This window comes from Mustelus asterias, chromosome 28, assembly GCF_964213995.1.
Source record: "Mustelus asterias chromosome 28, sMusAst1.hap1.1, whole genome shotgun sequence".
Classification (NCBI taxonomy): Eukaryota; Metazoa; Chordata; class Chondrichthyes; order Carcharhiniformes; family Triakidae; genus Mustelus; species Mustelus asterias.
The window spans coordinates 22,900,399-22,915,583 of NC_135828.1; the positions used below are offsets into that span (position 1 = coordinate 22,900,399).

General features: G+C 43.5%; 1 protein-coding gene across 7 annotated transcripts in view; it reads right to left on the reverse strand.

Annotated features, from left to right (window-relative positions):
• shld2 (shieldin complex subunit 2) overlaps nucleotides 1–15,185 on the reverse strand; it is a 137,577-nt gene that overhangs the window by 77,394 nt on the left and 44,998 nt on the right. For all 7 annotated transcript variants that reach the window (XM_078199687.1, XM_078199689.1, XM_078199688.1 and 4 more), the window contains one exon: nucleotides 10,028–11,678. In XM_078199687.1, the coding sequence (XP_078055813.1) occupies nucleotides 10,028–11,609 (1,582 nt within the window). In that variant the 5' untranslated portion in view covers nucleotides 11,610–11,678. The remainder of the gene's footprint in view (nucleotides 1–10,027; nucleotides 11,679–15,185) is intronic.

Consider the following 15,185-nt stretch of genomic DNA (forward strand, 5'->3'; position numbering starts at 1 on the left):
ACCCTGTCCAAAATTGCAATTGTCCTCTTTTCCTGTTAAGTGGGCAGCATCCTGTTATCTCGTGAAGTCAGACGCAAAGCACACATTTAGTAACTTTCCAATTTAGTCCTTCATCAGCCCCACCTTTCCTTTGATTATTGCAAATTGGCATAGGGTACATAAAATTAGAGAGATGAATATGTGGGTCAAAGACTGGTGTGGGAACAGTGGGTTCTGGATCATGGGGTACTGGCATCAGCACTGGGGAAAGCGGAGGTTGTACCATTGGGACGGGCCTACATCTGAACCGTGCTGGAGCCAGTGTTCTTGCAAACTGCATAACTACGGAAGTAGAGAGGGCTTTAAACCAAATAAATGGGGAGGGGCGGTGGGGGCTGTGTGTTTAATGCATTTAAGCCAGAAACATCTTTCTTCTCACTAAAGATGTCCAGATTTTTCCATTTTTCCCCTTTGTCTGTGTTCTGGATGTGCTATTTTTAGATCTCCTCTCTATTGACTCAGTGTGGCTCTCCACTGTATTATGAATCTTAAAATTATTAACCTCTTCTTCTGTCTTATCTTAATCACTGTAAGCTTTAGTCATCTAGGCAGCTCCAGCTTTGGTTGCCCCTCTTTTTTCCCCATAAGAATACTTCCACTGGGTAGCTTAAACATTGGGCTGCATTTTAAGGACCCCCCAACTAGGTGTTTTCAGCTGTAAAATATGTTGGGTGGGCAGCTGACCATCTTCCCGCCCTCCCCCAGCCAGGTCCCCATAATACTGGGGATGGGTATGATGCCCACCAGCCCTTTGCCCTCAGGTTTGGATAGCCCAATTGAGGGGTAATTAAGGGCCTCAATCTACCTGCACTGCCATAATTCATTGGGCAACAGAAGGTGGGTCAGAGTGGGGAGGCAGCTTTCTTTTTACCAAGGTTGGTGAAAAGGCAAGAACAAAAGGGGGAAGGGAAGCCGGTATATCTTTTGAGGAGTGCCTTGGATACATTGGAGGCATACCCCTAAGATTGTACCCCCAGTACCTTGCTGCCTCGCTTCCAAACCCCATTTCCCCGTTCCCCCATCCCACCTCTGCCTAGGGTGCCTGATGCCTCCTTGCCCCAAAGGCTCAGGACTCACCTGAGTTTTGTCACCATTGATCTTCTTCCTGGGAATGTTGGCCGCCCCAGAAGTGCCCGCGGTGCTGCCAGGAATGCTGACCAATCAGATTGGATGACGGATTTTTTAAAAATATACTTTTCCAATTCAATCAAATCAAATCCAATTCAGAGTCTCAACAAGTTGAGACATTTCAGATCCAGGCTGACAAGACAGGGCAAGCGACCAAACCACCCTGTCCTGGGCCTGATCTACATGAGCCAAGCTGATTGGAGAAGGGGGAGGTTCCTCCTCCAAGACTTGAGCTCATTTGCATCTTGGCCAAAGGCCGAGATGCCACTTTAAAATATTGCTTCATATGAAACATATGAAGCTTCAGTGTAACCTAATGACCTCAACCAAGTGCGGCCGACCATGGGCTGCCGTCCATACTACACTTGATCTTAGCCAAAAGGCCGAGAAGCGGATTGGATGACAGATCTTGAGGGTGGAACTTCCACCCATTGAGTGGTGGAAATCTCACTTGCTGCTTGTTTAGACTACTATGGGGGCAGTCTCTTTTAGTCAGCTGGCTTGTGACCGATAATCCTAACGAAGGGCTGGGGGGGGGGGGGGGGGGGAACCTACCTCCCACTAATGTAAAATCACTCCATCATCTCTTTGAAAGCTGCCCATTATTCAATGACTGTTACGCCTACAATTTTTGATTCAAATCCAATTGGACCAGATCCCCCTTCCAACCCACTAAAATTTGGCCCCCTATTGTTATCTATCTTTACACTTGATTGTGCATTGCCATTTTTCCATAACTATTCTAAGCCTGGTGGTATTACAATCATTGTGTGAAAGTTTTGGATGTGTTGAGTGCCGATTTCTGCTGAATACATGGACAGCATGCCAATTATCTGGGGATTGGAGATAAAAAGATTTGGGAGCCATGTCATGAAAGTGTCAGCATTCAGGTCAGCATCCTGGATCCCTGTCTTAGAGAGGCTCCATCAAATGAACAGACTCTGATACGGAAAATAAACAAGTTGAAAAAACAGAAATAAAAACTATTTAAAAATATTTAAGTCAGGATTTACCTAAAGTAGTGTAAAAGGACAAAGAACAATCCAGGGTTACACTAATTAACTGGGGGAAAGCCAACTTCAATCCGGGTCAAATTAACTGAAGGCAAAGGTTGGCAGGAATAGTTGCAGCTGAGCTGCCTTCAAAGAGGAGGAGTTTCGGGCACAGTCAATGTATATTCCCTTGAAAGGCAAAGATGGGGCAAACAACGCCAGGGCCCCTGGGTGACAAAAGAGATAGAAAATAAGACAAAGGAAAAAAAATGGAACCAGGCCGAATAAAGAGAAGTGAAAAATAAGAGAAATAAAGAGGAAGTATGAAAAGAGACTGGCAGTGAACATAAAAGGTGTTTTATCAGCATATAAACAGTAAAAGGGGTGGTAAAAGGAGGTGGAGGCTGATTAGGGTCCAAAAAGGGACTTATATGAGGAGGCAGAGAGCACAGCTGAAGTTTTAAATGAAAACTTTGCATCTGTCTTAATCAACAAAGGTGTTATCCAGGCCACTGGGGAAGGGGAAACAATTCAGACACTAAAATCGAACAGGAGAAGGTATAGGATAGGCCGAATGAACCTAATATGGATGAAGCACCAGGTCCAGATGAGATGCATCCAAGGATACTGAGGGAAATGGGAGTGGACATTGTGGAGGCACTGGCCATAATTTTTCAGGCTTCCTTAAACATGTTGATGGTTCCAGAGGATTCAAGAATCGTAACTGTTACACCTCAGTTCAATAAAGAGAATAAAGATAAGCCCAGCAAATACAGGCCGGTTAGTTTAAAAAACATTCTAAAAGGGGTGCATGAGTAGAGGGACCTGGGTGTATATGTGATTGTATATGGCAGGACAGGTTGAGGGAGTGGTTAATAAAGCCGACAGTATCCTCGGCTTTATTAGTAGTGGCATCGAGCGCAAGAGCTTGAGGTTATGTTACACTTGCATGGGGAACTAGTTGGAGCTCAGCTGCAGTATTGTGTCCAGTTCTGGGGGTTGCACTTTAGGAGGAACAAAGAACAATACAGCACAGGAACAGGCCCTTCGGCCCTCCAAGCCCGTGCCGCTCCCTGGTCCAAACTAGACCATTCTTTTGTATCCCTCCATTCCCACTCCGTTCATGTGGCTATCTAGATAAGTCTTAAACGTTCCCAGTGTGACAGCCTCCACCACCTTGCCTGGCAGCGCATTCCAGGCCCCCACCACCCTCTGTGTAAAATATGTCCTTCGGATATCCGTGTTAAACCTCCCCCCTCCTCACCTTGAACTTATGACCCCTCGCGAACGTCACCACCGACCTGGGGAAAAGCTTCTGAGGAATGTGAAGTAATTGGAGAGAGTGCAGAAAAGATTCACGAAAATGATCCCAGCGATGAGGAACTTCAAGTGTGAAGGTAGATTGGTGAAGTTAGGACTGTTACCCTCACAGAAAAGGAAACTGAGGAGATTTGATAAAGGTATTTAAAATCATGAGGTGTTTAGGCAGAGTAGAAAGGATTGAGAATGAGAGACTACAGATTTAAAATCATAGAATCCCTACAGTGCAGAAGGAGGCCTTTTGGCCCATCGAGTCTGCACTGACTCTCCGGCAGAGCATCTTATCCAGATCCTATCCCCATAACCCCATGTATTTACCCCACTAATCCCCCATAACCTACATATCTTAGGACACTAAGGGACAATTTAGCATGGCCAATCCACCTAACCTATGATGCACCATCAATCAAGCAAAGACTAGTTTGTATGCAAGAACAAATAGGCTTTTATTAACAAGAACTTGGAGCCATCCCTGTCGGAGATCTGGTCCGTACTAAAGGCCATGGGAGGAGCCATCGCCTTACCTGGACCAGGGGGAGGAGTCTTAGGCGGAGCCGGCAGGGATGTGCCACATATACAGATAATAACAGATACTAACTAACAGTGGTTAACCACAACAGATAACAGCTAACAGTGGCTTACTACAACCTGCACATCTTTGAACTGCGGGAGGAAACCGGAGCATCCGGAGGAATCCCAAGCAGACACGTGGAGAACATGCAAACACCACACAGTCACCCAAAGCTGGAATTTAACCCAGGTCCCTGGTGCTGCGTGGTAGCAGTGCTAACCACGGTGCCACCGTGTGTTGCTGCTAGCACAAAAATAATTGGTAAAAGCAGGAAAAGGAATATGAGGAAAACTTTATCACGTAACAAATAGTTAACGGCTGGAACAGAGAGCGCAAGAGTGTGGTGGAGGCAGTTTCAATTTGAAGCATTCAAAAGCGAATTAGCCAGTCATCTAAAAAGGAAGAATGTGCAAGGTTATGGCGAGAAGGCGGGAGAATGGACTAAATGAATTGCTCATTCAGAAAGCCAGTGTAGACACGATGGGCCAAAGAGCCTCCTGTACTGTAACATTTCAGTGGAAAGGGTGTTAAAACTGAAAAAAAAGATAAACAAATGGTCCTGCCGTCAGCACAGTCGAACTTTAAACCTTCTGATTTTCCCATTTAATTTTTAGTTAAAAAAAAGCGTTGGGCAAATCTGCTCGCTTTTAGGTCAAAATTAAAATACACATTAACAGAAAACTTCAAGTTTAATTAGTAGAATGAATTTTGGAGGAAAAAACAAACAGCTCAAACTGTTTTTACAATGTGTGACATTAATAGTAGTTGCTGTGCAACACTGACTATGTCCCCAATAACCCTCCTGTGACATTTCATCAAGCCATCTGTATGGCATTCGTGATTGAAAGTATGCTTGGCATAGTTAATGTGAGCCAATGCGGCGAGAAAATGAAACGCACCTTATGCCAAACTGGGAAGAGGCATGTTGCACACCGGGACATGGTTGCTGGCTTTCCCATGTTTTATTAGGTTGAATTAATGGGTAATTATATGGCAGAATCCTACAGTGAAATGACCTGTTCACCTTGCAGCATGTAAAGAACCATCTAATTGTTGTTATGTTACTGAAGCCACGAGAAATTCTCTCTCATTATCATAAGGAAGATATTGTTAATATTTCGCTGACCACTATCCTGGAATGCAGCCCTACGCCCTTGAAGTCTATCTCAGCCATCTGTCTTCAGCTTCCTGCCGACCCACTGACAGAAATGTAGAAGCTGTTGCCAGAGATTTCTGACAAGGTTTCCTGTCTATAATGGACTCCTAGCAACTGAGAAAGCAAGGCTGACCTGGATTCTCATTGTTTGTGAAGCATGTTCACTGGTGAAGTCAAGGGTTGTGCCTCGAACAGAGTAAGAGTTGGAAAGTGAGAAATACAGAAATAATTTAAAGAACAAAAACAACAGTAACAAAAGAAAATCTTGCATTTATATAGCATCTTTATTGTAGTAAAACAGAGAAGTTGGAAGGGGGAGAATTTCAGAACTTAGGGCCTAGATTTAAGTTTAAGTTTAAAGTTTATTTATTAGTGTAATAACTCCATGGAGGCAAAAGCCCCATCACCAAGTTACTTTATTTACACCATACACAGCCAGCTCTCCAGTTGCTCCCTGCTGAAATGAAGGCTGGGAGTCTGACACACCTGCTTGAAATGGGGAGCATGAGGCTCCCTGATTTAACCATCAGTTACGGCATCTCTTTTCAATACCAAACAAATAAACTAACTCAAATTAACAAGGACTCATCAGGTAGTTCATACTCTAGCAAGCCAACCTCATTAGCCTGGCTGAAGTCACCACAGTTAGTGTCACAAGTAGGCTTACATTAACACTGCAATGAAGTTACTGTGAAAATCCTCTCGTCGCCACACTCTGGCGCCTGTTCAGGTACACTGAGGGAGAATTTAGCATGGCCAATACATCTAACCAGCATGTCTTTTGGACTGTGGGAGGAAACCGGAGGAAACCCATGCAGACACAGGGGGAACATGCAAACTTTACGCAGGCAGTAACCCAAGCCGGGAATTGAACCTGGGTCCCTGGCGCTGTGAGGCTGCAATGCTAACCACTGTGCCACCTTGCCGCCCCATGCAGAGTTGTCAAAGGTGCAGGAATGAAAATCGGAGAGTGCAAGAGGCCAGAGCAGGAGTAGAGTAGTATTGTCAGAGGGTTCCTGGGCTAGAACAGTTACAGAAATAACATGGAGGTTAGGAATTTTTAAATTAATGCATGGCCAGCTCAAGAAGCTAACATAGATTCATGAGCACCGCGTAAATGGATAAAAAGAGAAACAGCTAAAAAAAAGCGGAAGTGATTAAACGATGGAGATAAAGACTGATAAAAGATTGAATGAGTTGATAAAAGAATGGAAAAGGATGAACTCATTTTTTAAAATTCACTATTATTTTATATAGCTGCTATGTTAAAACGAGGCTCTGCCTGACTGACTTAGGTGGATATAAAAAATCTTGTGGCAGCATTGGAAAAAAAAGCAGGAGAATTCTCATCATCTCCGGCCTAACATTCCACCCTCACCAAAACAGATTATTTGGTCATTCATTTCATTTTCTTGCTGTAAACATAATAGTTGCTGTATTTTCCAACAGTAACTGTACTTCAGTAGATTCACCCTGAAGTATTTAGAGATATTACGTGCAAAAGGTATTTTATGAATGCACAATCTTTCTTCTGCATTAAAATAGTGATTTCAGATAAGATGTAAACAAACAAGCATAAAAAGAAACGATAGATATGACAGATAATGTGAAGATGAGAGGGTTACAGGTAAGGCAGAAGTTATGAATATGGTAAAATTGATAGATTCAATTCAAAAACTGGCCTCTTAAGAAAGTAGTTGCTTAGAATGTTTAAGGTTAAACTGCTGGGCGAAAGGATGTGTTTGTAATTAAAGCAATGGGATCGGGGGTGGTGTATTGAGATGGTGAGAAAACTGATTGGCAGACAGAAAACAAAGAGTAGGAATAAATGGGCCATTTTCCAAGTGGCAGGCAGTGACTAGTGGAGTACCACAGGGATCAGTGCTGGGGCCCCAGCTATTCACAATATATATTAATGATTTAGATGAGGGAACTAAATGTAATGTCTCCAAATTTTCAGATGACACAAAGCTGGGGGGGGGGGTGAGCTGTGAGAAGGATGCAGAGATGCTTCAGTGTGACTTGGACAAGTTGAGTGAGTGGGCAAATGCATGGCAGATGCAGTATAATATGGATAAATGTGAGGTTATCCACTTTGGTAGCAAAAAGAGATAAGCAGATTATTATCTGAATAGCTATAGATTGAGAGAGGGGATGTGCAATGAGACCTGGGTATCCTTGTTCATCAGTTGCTGAAAGTAAGCATGCAGGTGCAGCAGGCAGTGAGGAAGGCAAATGGTACATTGGCCTTCATACTGAGACGACTGAGCCCAGGAGTCGGAATGTCTTGTTGCAGTTATACTGGGCGTTGGGGAAACCAGAACAGGAATATTGTGTGCAGTTTTGGTCTCCTTACCTGAGGAAGAATGTTTTTGCTAATGAGGGAGTGCAGTGAAGGTTTACCAGACTGATTCTTAAGATGGCGGGGCTGATGTACGAGGTGAGATCGAGTCGGTTAGGATTATATTTGCTGGAGTTTAGAAGAATGGGGAGGATCTCACAGAAACCTATAAAATTCTAACAGGACTAGACAGGGTAGAGTCAGGAAGGATGTTCCCGATGGTGGGGGAGTCCAGAACAAGGGGGATCACAGTCTGAGGATACAGGGTAAACCATTTAGAACCGAGATCAGGAGAAATTCCTTCCTAGAGAGTGGTAATCTTGTGGAATTTTCGACCACAAAAAGCAGCTGAGGCCAAAACATTGTACGTTTTCAAGAAGGAGTTGGATATAGCTCTTGGGGTTAAAGGGATCAGGGAAAAGCAGGAACAAGTTACTGAGTTGGACGATCAGCCATGATCAGAATGAATGGTGGAGCAGGCTCAAAGGGCCGAATGGTCTAACCCTGCTCCAACTTTCTATATTTCTATGTAATGCCTTTTGAAGTATCTGCTTGGTGTGTGAAACGTTACCCATAATGTACTTTAGCTTTTCAAGGTAAAAAAAACTAAGATTCACGCAATGCATGCTGACCATTCCTTCCATGGAGAAACAGTAATATGTGTACGAATGTGAAACATCTAAAAGGCAGGTAACCTGGGTAACACATGCATTTTTTTTCATTAGCTATGGCTGAGCAAAGCATCAATTAACAATCATAGAACCAGAGAATCCCTACAGTGCAGAAAGAGGCCATTCGGCCCATCGAGTCTGCACCAACATCAATCCCACCCAGGTCCTATCCCCGTAACCCCACATATTTACCCCGCTAATCCCTCTAACCTACGCATCCCATGACACCAAGGGTCAATTTAGCACGGCCAATGCACCTAACCCACACATCTTTGGATTGTGGGAGGAAACCGGAGCACCCGGAGGAAACCCACACAGACACGGGGAGAACGTGCAGACTCCACACACAGACAGTGACCCAAGCCGGGAATTGAGCCCAGGTCCCTGGAGCTGTGAGGCAGCAGTGCTAACCACTGTGGCACCGTGCTGCCCCACTATCATTCGCTTTACAATCTTCTTTTTCCAATTTTGGGGGGTAAGCTCGCTGACGGCACTAATATTTATGTTAAAAAGTTAACTTGTTAGATGCTGATCATAAGCAGATTACTTTTTCCTGGACAGCTTCAGGCCTTTTAAACTGTGTTGCAGTTGCACCCATCCAGACAATTGGACAGTATCCCATCACACTCCTAACTCCTTGTGGGAGTCTTCGGAGAGTCAGCACGTAAGTTACTCACCACAGAATACTCAGACTTTGACCTACAGATCAGGATGTGGTCCAGATATGGTCCACGTCCAGTTATGGATCTTTCCAAACTTTTAAAAAAAATAGCACTTGCATTTATGTAAGGTCTTTCACAACCTCAGGATATTTCAAAGTGCTTGATAGCCAATGAAGTACTGTTAAAATGTTATCACGGTTGTAAATGTCGGAAACGCGGCAGATAACGTGTGCACAGCGAGGTCGCACAAAAAGCAATGAGATTATGGCCAGATCATCTGTTTTTGTGATGATGATGGAGGGGTAAATTTAGCGATAATTTAGCGAGGTGAGGCCTCAGCACTGATCCCCGTGCATCTCATTAGTTACCTCATTAGTTACAGCTTGCCAACCTGAAGATGAAACATTTATTCTGACTGTTTCCTGTTCGTTAGATCATTCTTTATCCATGCCAATATACTATCCTTAACATTATTTAGCTCTTTGCAGTAACATTTTATGTGGCACCTTACTGAATGCCTTTTGGAAATCTATATCATAGAATCCCTACAGTACAGAAAGAGGCCATTCGGCCCATCGAGTCTGCACCGACCACAATCCCACCCAGGCCCTACCCCCATATCCCTCTAACCTACGCATCTCAGGACACTAAGGGCAATTTTTAGCATGGCCAATCAACCTAACCCGCACATTTTTGGACTGTGGGAGGAAACCGGAGCACCCAGAGGAAACCCACGCAGACACGGGGAGAATGTGCAAACTCCACACAGACAGTGACCCAAGCTGGGAATCGAACCCAGGTCCCTGGAGCTGTGAAGCAGCAGTGCTAACCACTGTGCTACCGTGCCGCCCTATATACACCTACTGACTCACTTTTATCCACCCTGCTCGTTACATCCTCAAAAGAACCCGAATAAATTTCTCAATCACGATTTGATCCCAGATGGTTCCCCACTTACCTTCACTCTCGCGTGGCAAAAACCCAGAAGAGGGCAGGATATGTTGAGATCCTGACCCAATGTCAATTTCAGGGGATTTAACTCCTCTCATACACACACACACACAAACTTGCCACTCCTTGGCTGGGAAAATAAACCCCTCAATACCTGAATCAACAAATATCTAGCAATACATATATGTTCCCTTACCTGTTACTACTAGGACATCCCCAGGGAAGACACTCAGAGCCCAGAACGCAGAAGCCCTCCACAGCACAATCTTCATAGTGACCCCTGATTGGTCTGTGACCAAAATAGTTGCTATTGGGACTCTGCACCCAGCAAATGTTCCTGATTTGATCTGTATCTCCTTCAGGCGGCAGCGGGACAGAATGGTGACCAAAACGTGGTATTTCCTGCTTCTATCAGTGCAGTTTTTAAGCCGTTCAGTTTCAATGAATCCAACCTTTGGTATTGGCCATCGATCCCTCTGTGCCTTCAGATATTCCCCAAGATCAGATCTTCTCTCAGAATCCATCATCTTCATTTTCTTACATGATGGTGGGTCTCTATCTAAATAAACCGAAGATCTTGATGTTTGGGTCACCTGCTTTAACTCTTCAGGCTCCTTGCTAGCCTCAACTGATCTTTTTAAAAAACCATTAGAACTATCTGCAACCTGAGAGAAGAGGATGCCTCCACCATATGGTTCAATATTAACTTCAACATCATCTTTTGACCATTTAGTGAAGGGCTGTTCTGAACCTTCTGCTGTTCTCACATCTGCAGCCTCATTGGTGGACAATTGCTGGTCACTCAGAAAGCTGAAAAGTTCTGGCGTGTTTTCTGAACTGTCAACCTGTCCACACATTGCCTCACTGGCACTTTTCCCTCTTAGTCCAATAAAGTTATGAGTAGATGCAAGTGACTGACAGGAAAGTTCATCACCCATTGTGTTTTTATCCAATTTAGCTGTTAAATTTTCATGAGAGTCTGGTATAATAAACTGATGCTCTGACAATCCCTGTGAAAGAATGGCAGCTTGACTTGCAGTTAACATACTGAGGAACTCAGCACCTGTTGATAAACCTTCATTCACCGTTGTGCATTTGAGACAAGGTTCCTGTCCTTCAGCTGGGAACGTATTCTGCAGGTATTCCATCAGAGAGTCACAGAGAAATTCTGGACAATCTTCTTCCAAAGGTGCATTCTGCTCTTCTATTCTACCATTAGGGTCCTGATTGTCACTCCTTTTTTCTCTGCTCCTGCTATAAGATTCCACAGGTGCCTTGAAACTTCTTTCTGAGCAAGCAGGATTGATGGGCTCATGATCACATTCTTCAGTTATTTTGAGACCCCCTTTGGAGTTCAGCAATGTTGTGTTGCTCAACCCTTTCCTGAGCTGTTTCCCTATCTGTCCGGTATTGATGTCCTTATCATGCAGCAGATCACAGTCTTTGCTCATTCTCTGCTCCAGCAGGGATACATCAAGATTCTCAAAAGTACATTTTTGAGATAATGCTAGAATTCCTCCTTCATTTTTCAAAGTGGAAGACTGTCCAGACTGATTTTTCAATTGTGATGTTGCTTCATGGCAAACAAAATGTTCCTGAGACTCCTTAGTGCTGCACTCTTTAGGACTGACAGTAAGAGATCCTTTATCATACAAGAGCTGGCACTGAAGCCACTTGTTGGAGCTGCCATCAGTTATTGCTTCTTTTGCCGATGCTTTCCGCTGTGTCAAAACAGCTGGTGCTCCAAGGAAAACATGAACTTTCTGCTTATTGTTCATGTTGGGATGATAAATTCTTCAATCCTTCCAGGTGATGTGGTCCCATCTCATACTTTTCACCAGCTTAGCCTGAAATGGAAACAACAAATCAGTGAAAAAGCAATTACACTACGAAGAACTATATTTGCACGATATTTCCAAATGGCCCCAAAGGCAGGTGGAATGTCAGGTTGGTTACCTGGGCTGACATGGTGACACGTTTTGATCTGTATGCTACATCATCCATCCCATAGTTGGTGAGGGAAAATGTGGCAGTGGAATTAACTCCGCTGCTCCTCAGAATATTAATGAGCAAAGATGCAAATAAATCTCAGTTTTCTTTGAATATCACACAGATCATACAAAGCCTAAGCCTTTGAAGATGTGTCAGTAATTTACTATATAATTCACCCGAGCTGAGATCATCTAATTTAGCACACAGTGGGAATTGAAGCTCTGTATGTAGCTCAGTAGCAGAATGAGTGCACATAAACACTAAAATATCAGGCAAGCACATTTGTAGACTTGGAGTGGTTAGCTTCAGTTACCTTCCAACAAACAGAACTCAATTACATTTGGGTTTAATAGGTTACTAACTGGACTCGATTGACCGAAAGGCCTTTTCTGCACTGTATGACTCTACAATTCCATGACAGGGAAATAAGAACATAAGAACTAGGAGCAGGAGTAGGCCATGTGACCCTTGGAGCCTGCTCCGCCATTCAATAAGGTCATAGGTGATCATTTCGTGGACTCAGCTCCACTTACCTGCCCGCTCACCATAACCCTTAATTCCTTTACTGTTCAAAAATCTATCTATCCTTGCCTTAAAAACATTCAATGAGGAAGCTTCACTAGGCAGGGAATCTCACAGATTCACAACCCTCCTCAACTCAGTCCTAAATCTGCTCCCCCTTATTTTGAGGCCATGCCCCCAAGTTCTAGTTTCTCTTGCCAGTGCAAACTCCCTCCCTGCTTCTATCTTATTTATTCCCTTCATAATCTTATATGTTTCTGTAAGATCTCCCCTCATTCTTCTGAATTCCAGGGAGCATAGTCCCTGTCTACTCAGTCTCTTCTCATAAACCAGCTCTCTGAACTCCAGAATCAACCTAGTGAATCTCCTCTGCATTCCCTCCAGTGTCAGTATATCCTTTCTCAAGTAAGGAGACCAAGACTGTGCACAGTACTCCAGGTGTGGCCTCACCAGCACCTTTTACAGCTGCAACATAACTTCTCTGTTTTTAAACTTCATCCCTCGATCAAGGAAGGACAAAATTCCATTTGCCTTTTTAATTACCTGCTGCACCTGCAAACCAACGTTTTGTGAATCATGTACAAGGACACTCAGGTCCCTCGGCACAGCAACATGCTGCAATTTTTTACCATTTAAATAGTCCATTTTGCTGTTATTCCTACCAAAATGGATGACCTAATATTTACCAACATTGTACTTCATCTGCCAGACCCTCGCGCACTCACTTAGACTATCTATATCCCTTTGCAGACTTTCAGTGTCCTCTTCACACTTTGCTCTGCCACCCATCTTAGTGTCATCTGTGAATTTTGACACACTACACTTGGTCCCAACTCCAAATCATCTATGTAAATTGTAAGCAACCATGGTGCCAACACTGATCCCTGAGGCACACCACCAGTCACTGATCCCCAACCAGAAAAACACCCATTCACTCTTTGCTTTCTGTTAGTTAACCAATCCTCTATCCATGCTAATACATTAACTGTAACACCGTATCTTATGCAGCAGCCTTTGGTGCAACACCTTGTCAAATGCCTTCTGGAAATCCAGATACACCACATCCACAGGTTCCCCATTGTCCATCGCGCACGTAATGTTCTCAAAGAATCCCACCAAATTAGTCAAACATGACCTGCCCGTCATGAACCCATGCTGCGTCTTACCAAAGGGACAATTTATATCCAGATGTCTCGCGATTTCTTCCTTGAGGATAGATTCAAGCATTTTCCGTACTACAGAAGTTAAGTAAACCAGCCTATAGTTAGTTACCCACCTTTTGTCTACCTCCTTTTTTTAAACAGTGGCGTCACATTTGAATGACAGGTGAAATAGGCAGGATAGAATCCATCTGTGAAAAATTCTCTGATAGAATGTCAGCTATTCCACTAGAGGGCACTTAGTTCCTACACAACATAGAGGAAAACACACAGCAAACGTTCCATAAAATGATCCTGTTCTGTGATAACCCTGTTTACGTCAGCACACACAGCAACTCGTGTTTCTTTACTTTGTTATTCCCAAGTCTCCAAGTCTAACCGGGTGCCGTGAAATAACTGTGTTTAGAAACTGCTCAGATAACACTCTCATGGGGATTTTATACTTACCTGAGTTTTGGGGTAAAAGGCATCAAATTGATATGCCCAGTCCTCCTGTCTTTAAACTGCCATGCCCCCTGCCCTCCTGTAGGCCCATTCCAGACTTCTGAAGAAAATGGAGCATGAGCTAAAGACTGTCTCTTGGTTTTCCAAATCAGCCTTCCGCAAAAACTATTAAACAAATAATTTGGTTCCTTAATAAATGCAAATAAAAAGTTCTTCATGTTGCAGGCTGGTACGTTATAGTGTTGGTGTGATAATGCACATCAATGCAAGCCCACTTTACCACTTTATTTGACTCAGCCTGTTTACAAGGCTGTAGGGTGAAGTGGCAAGTGCCTCAGCAGATTGGGACATGTTGTAAAATAGTTGTTGGCGAACAAAGGCAGCTAACTATATTTGTGCAAGACTCCTGTCAGCAGTCAATATCTCTGCAGCAAGTTAAAAACGACTTGAGTCGTCATTTATGCAGACACTTGGAATAGTTACCATATCCTTTATTGCAATGAAAGCTAATTCAGACATGAGAGACTGTCTTGTGTCAGGTTAAAGAATCTCTGGTTATGTTCTTTTATCACTCATGGATTAAATAAAATATTTTGCAAAGCAAAAAATAAACGCTCAATAGAAATAAATGGAGAAAAATTAAAAAGTTTTAAGAATCATTCTTGAAAGGTAAAGTGATAAGTAATCATTGAAGCCACCCTGTGACAAAATTGATAATCTTGTTTGCTGTTGATGATCCTCTTTGTTCTTTTATTGCAATTCTCCCCCTCTTCCCCACCGCTCACCCCAAGCCTTTGGCATCAGGCCCCCCTCCAATATCGTATTCAAGTGTCCGTGTTTCACATCTGACCCAGTTAGGGTTAGGCAGCTTATTTACCCTTAGGAAGGTATCACAGTTGAGCACATTTGACACTCTCTGTTCCAGTTCCAGCAGGGATCTGCGGACTGTGATCAGGAATGGGAACTCTGGCAGAAGGATACTGGGTATGACTGTAGTCCGACAATGACAATAACAAGCTGAAAACGGTTACCTCAGTACAAGTGAGGATGGATCAAACTTTGGACTTTCCCAGTATGTTTGGCTCAGCACTGCGCAAAACAATTAATGTTTTCTGAACCATTAGGGGAATTCATGTACTGTTTCATCCAAATGGATACCCATCATCAGTTCCTCATTGGCACATTGAGACCGTCCAATGAGTAGCTGATTATATCCAGGGGCCTGCAAGAAGTGTT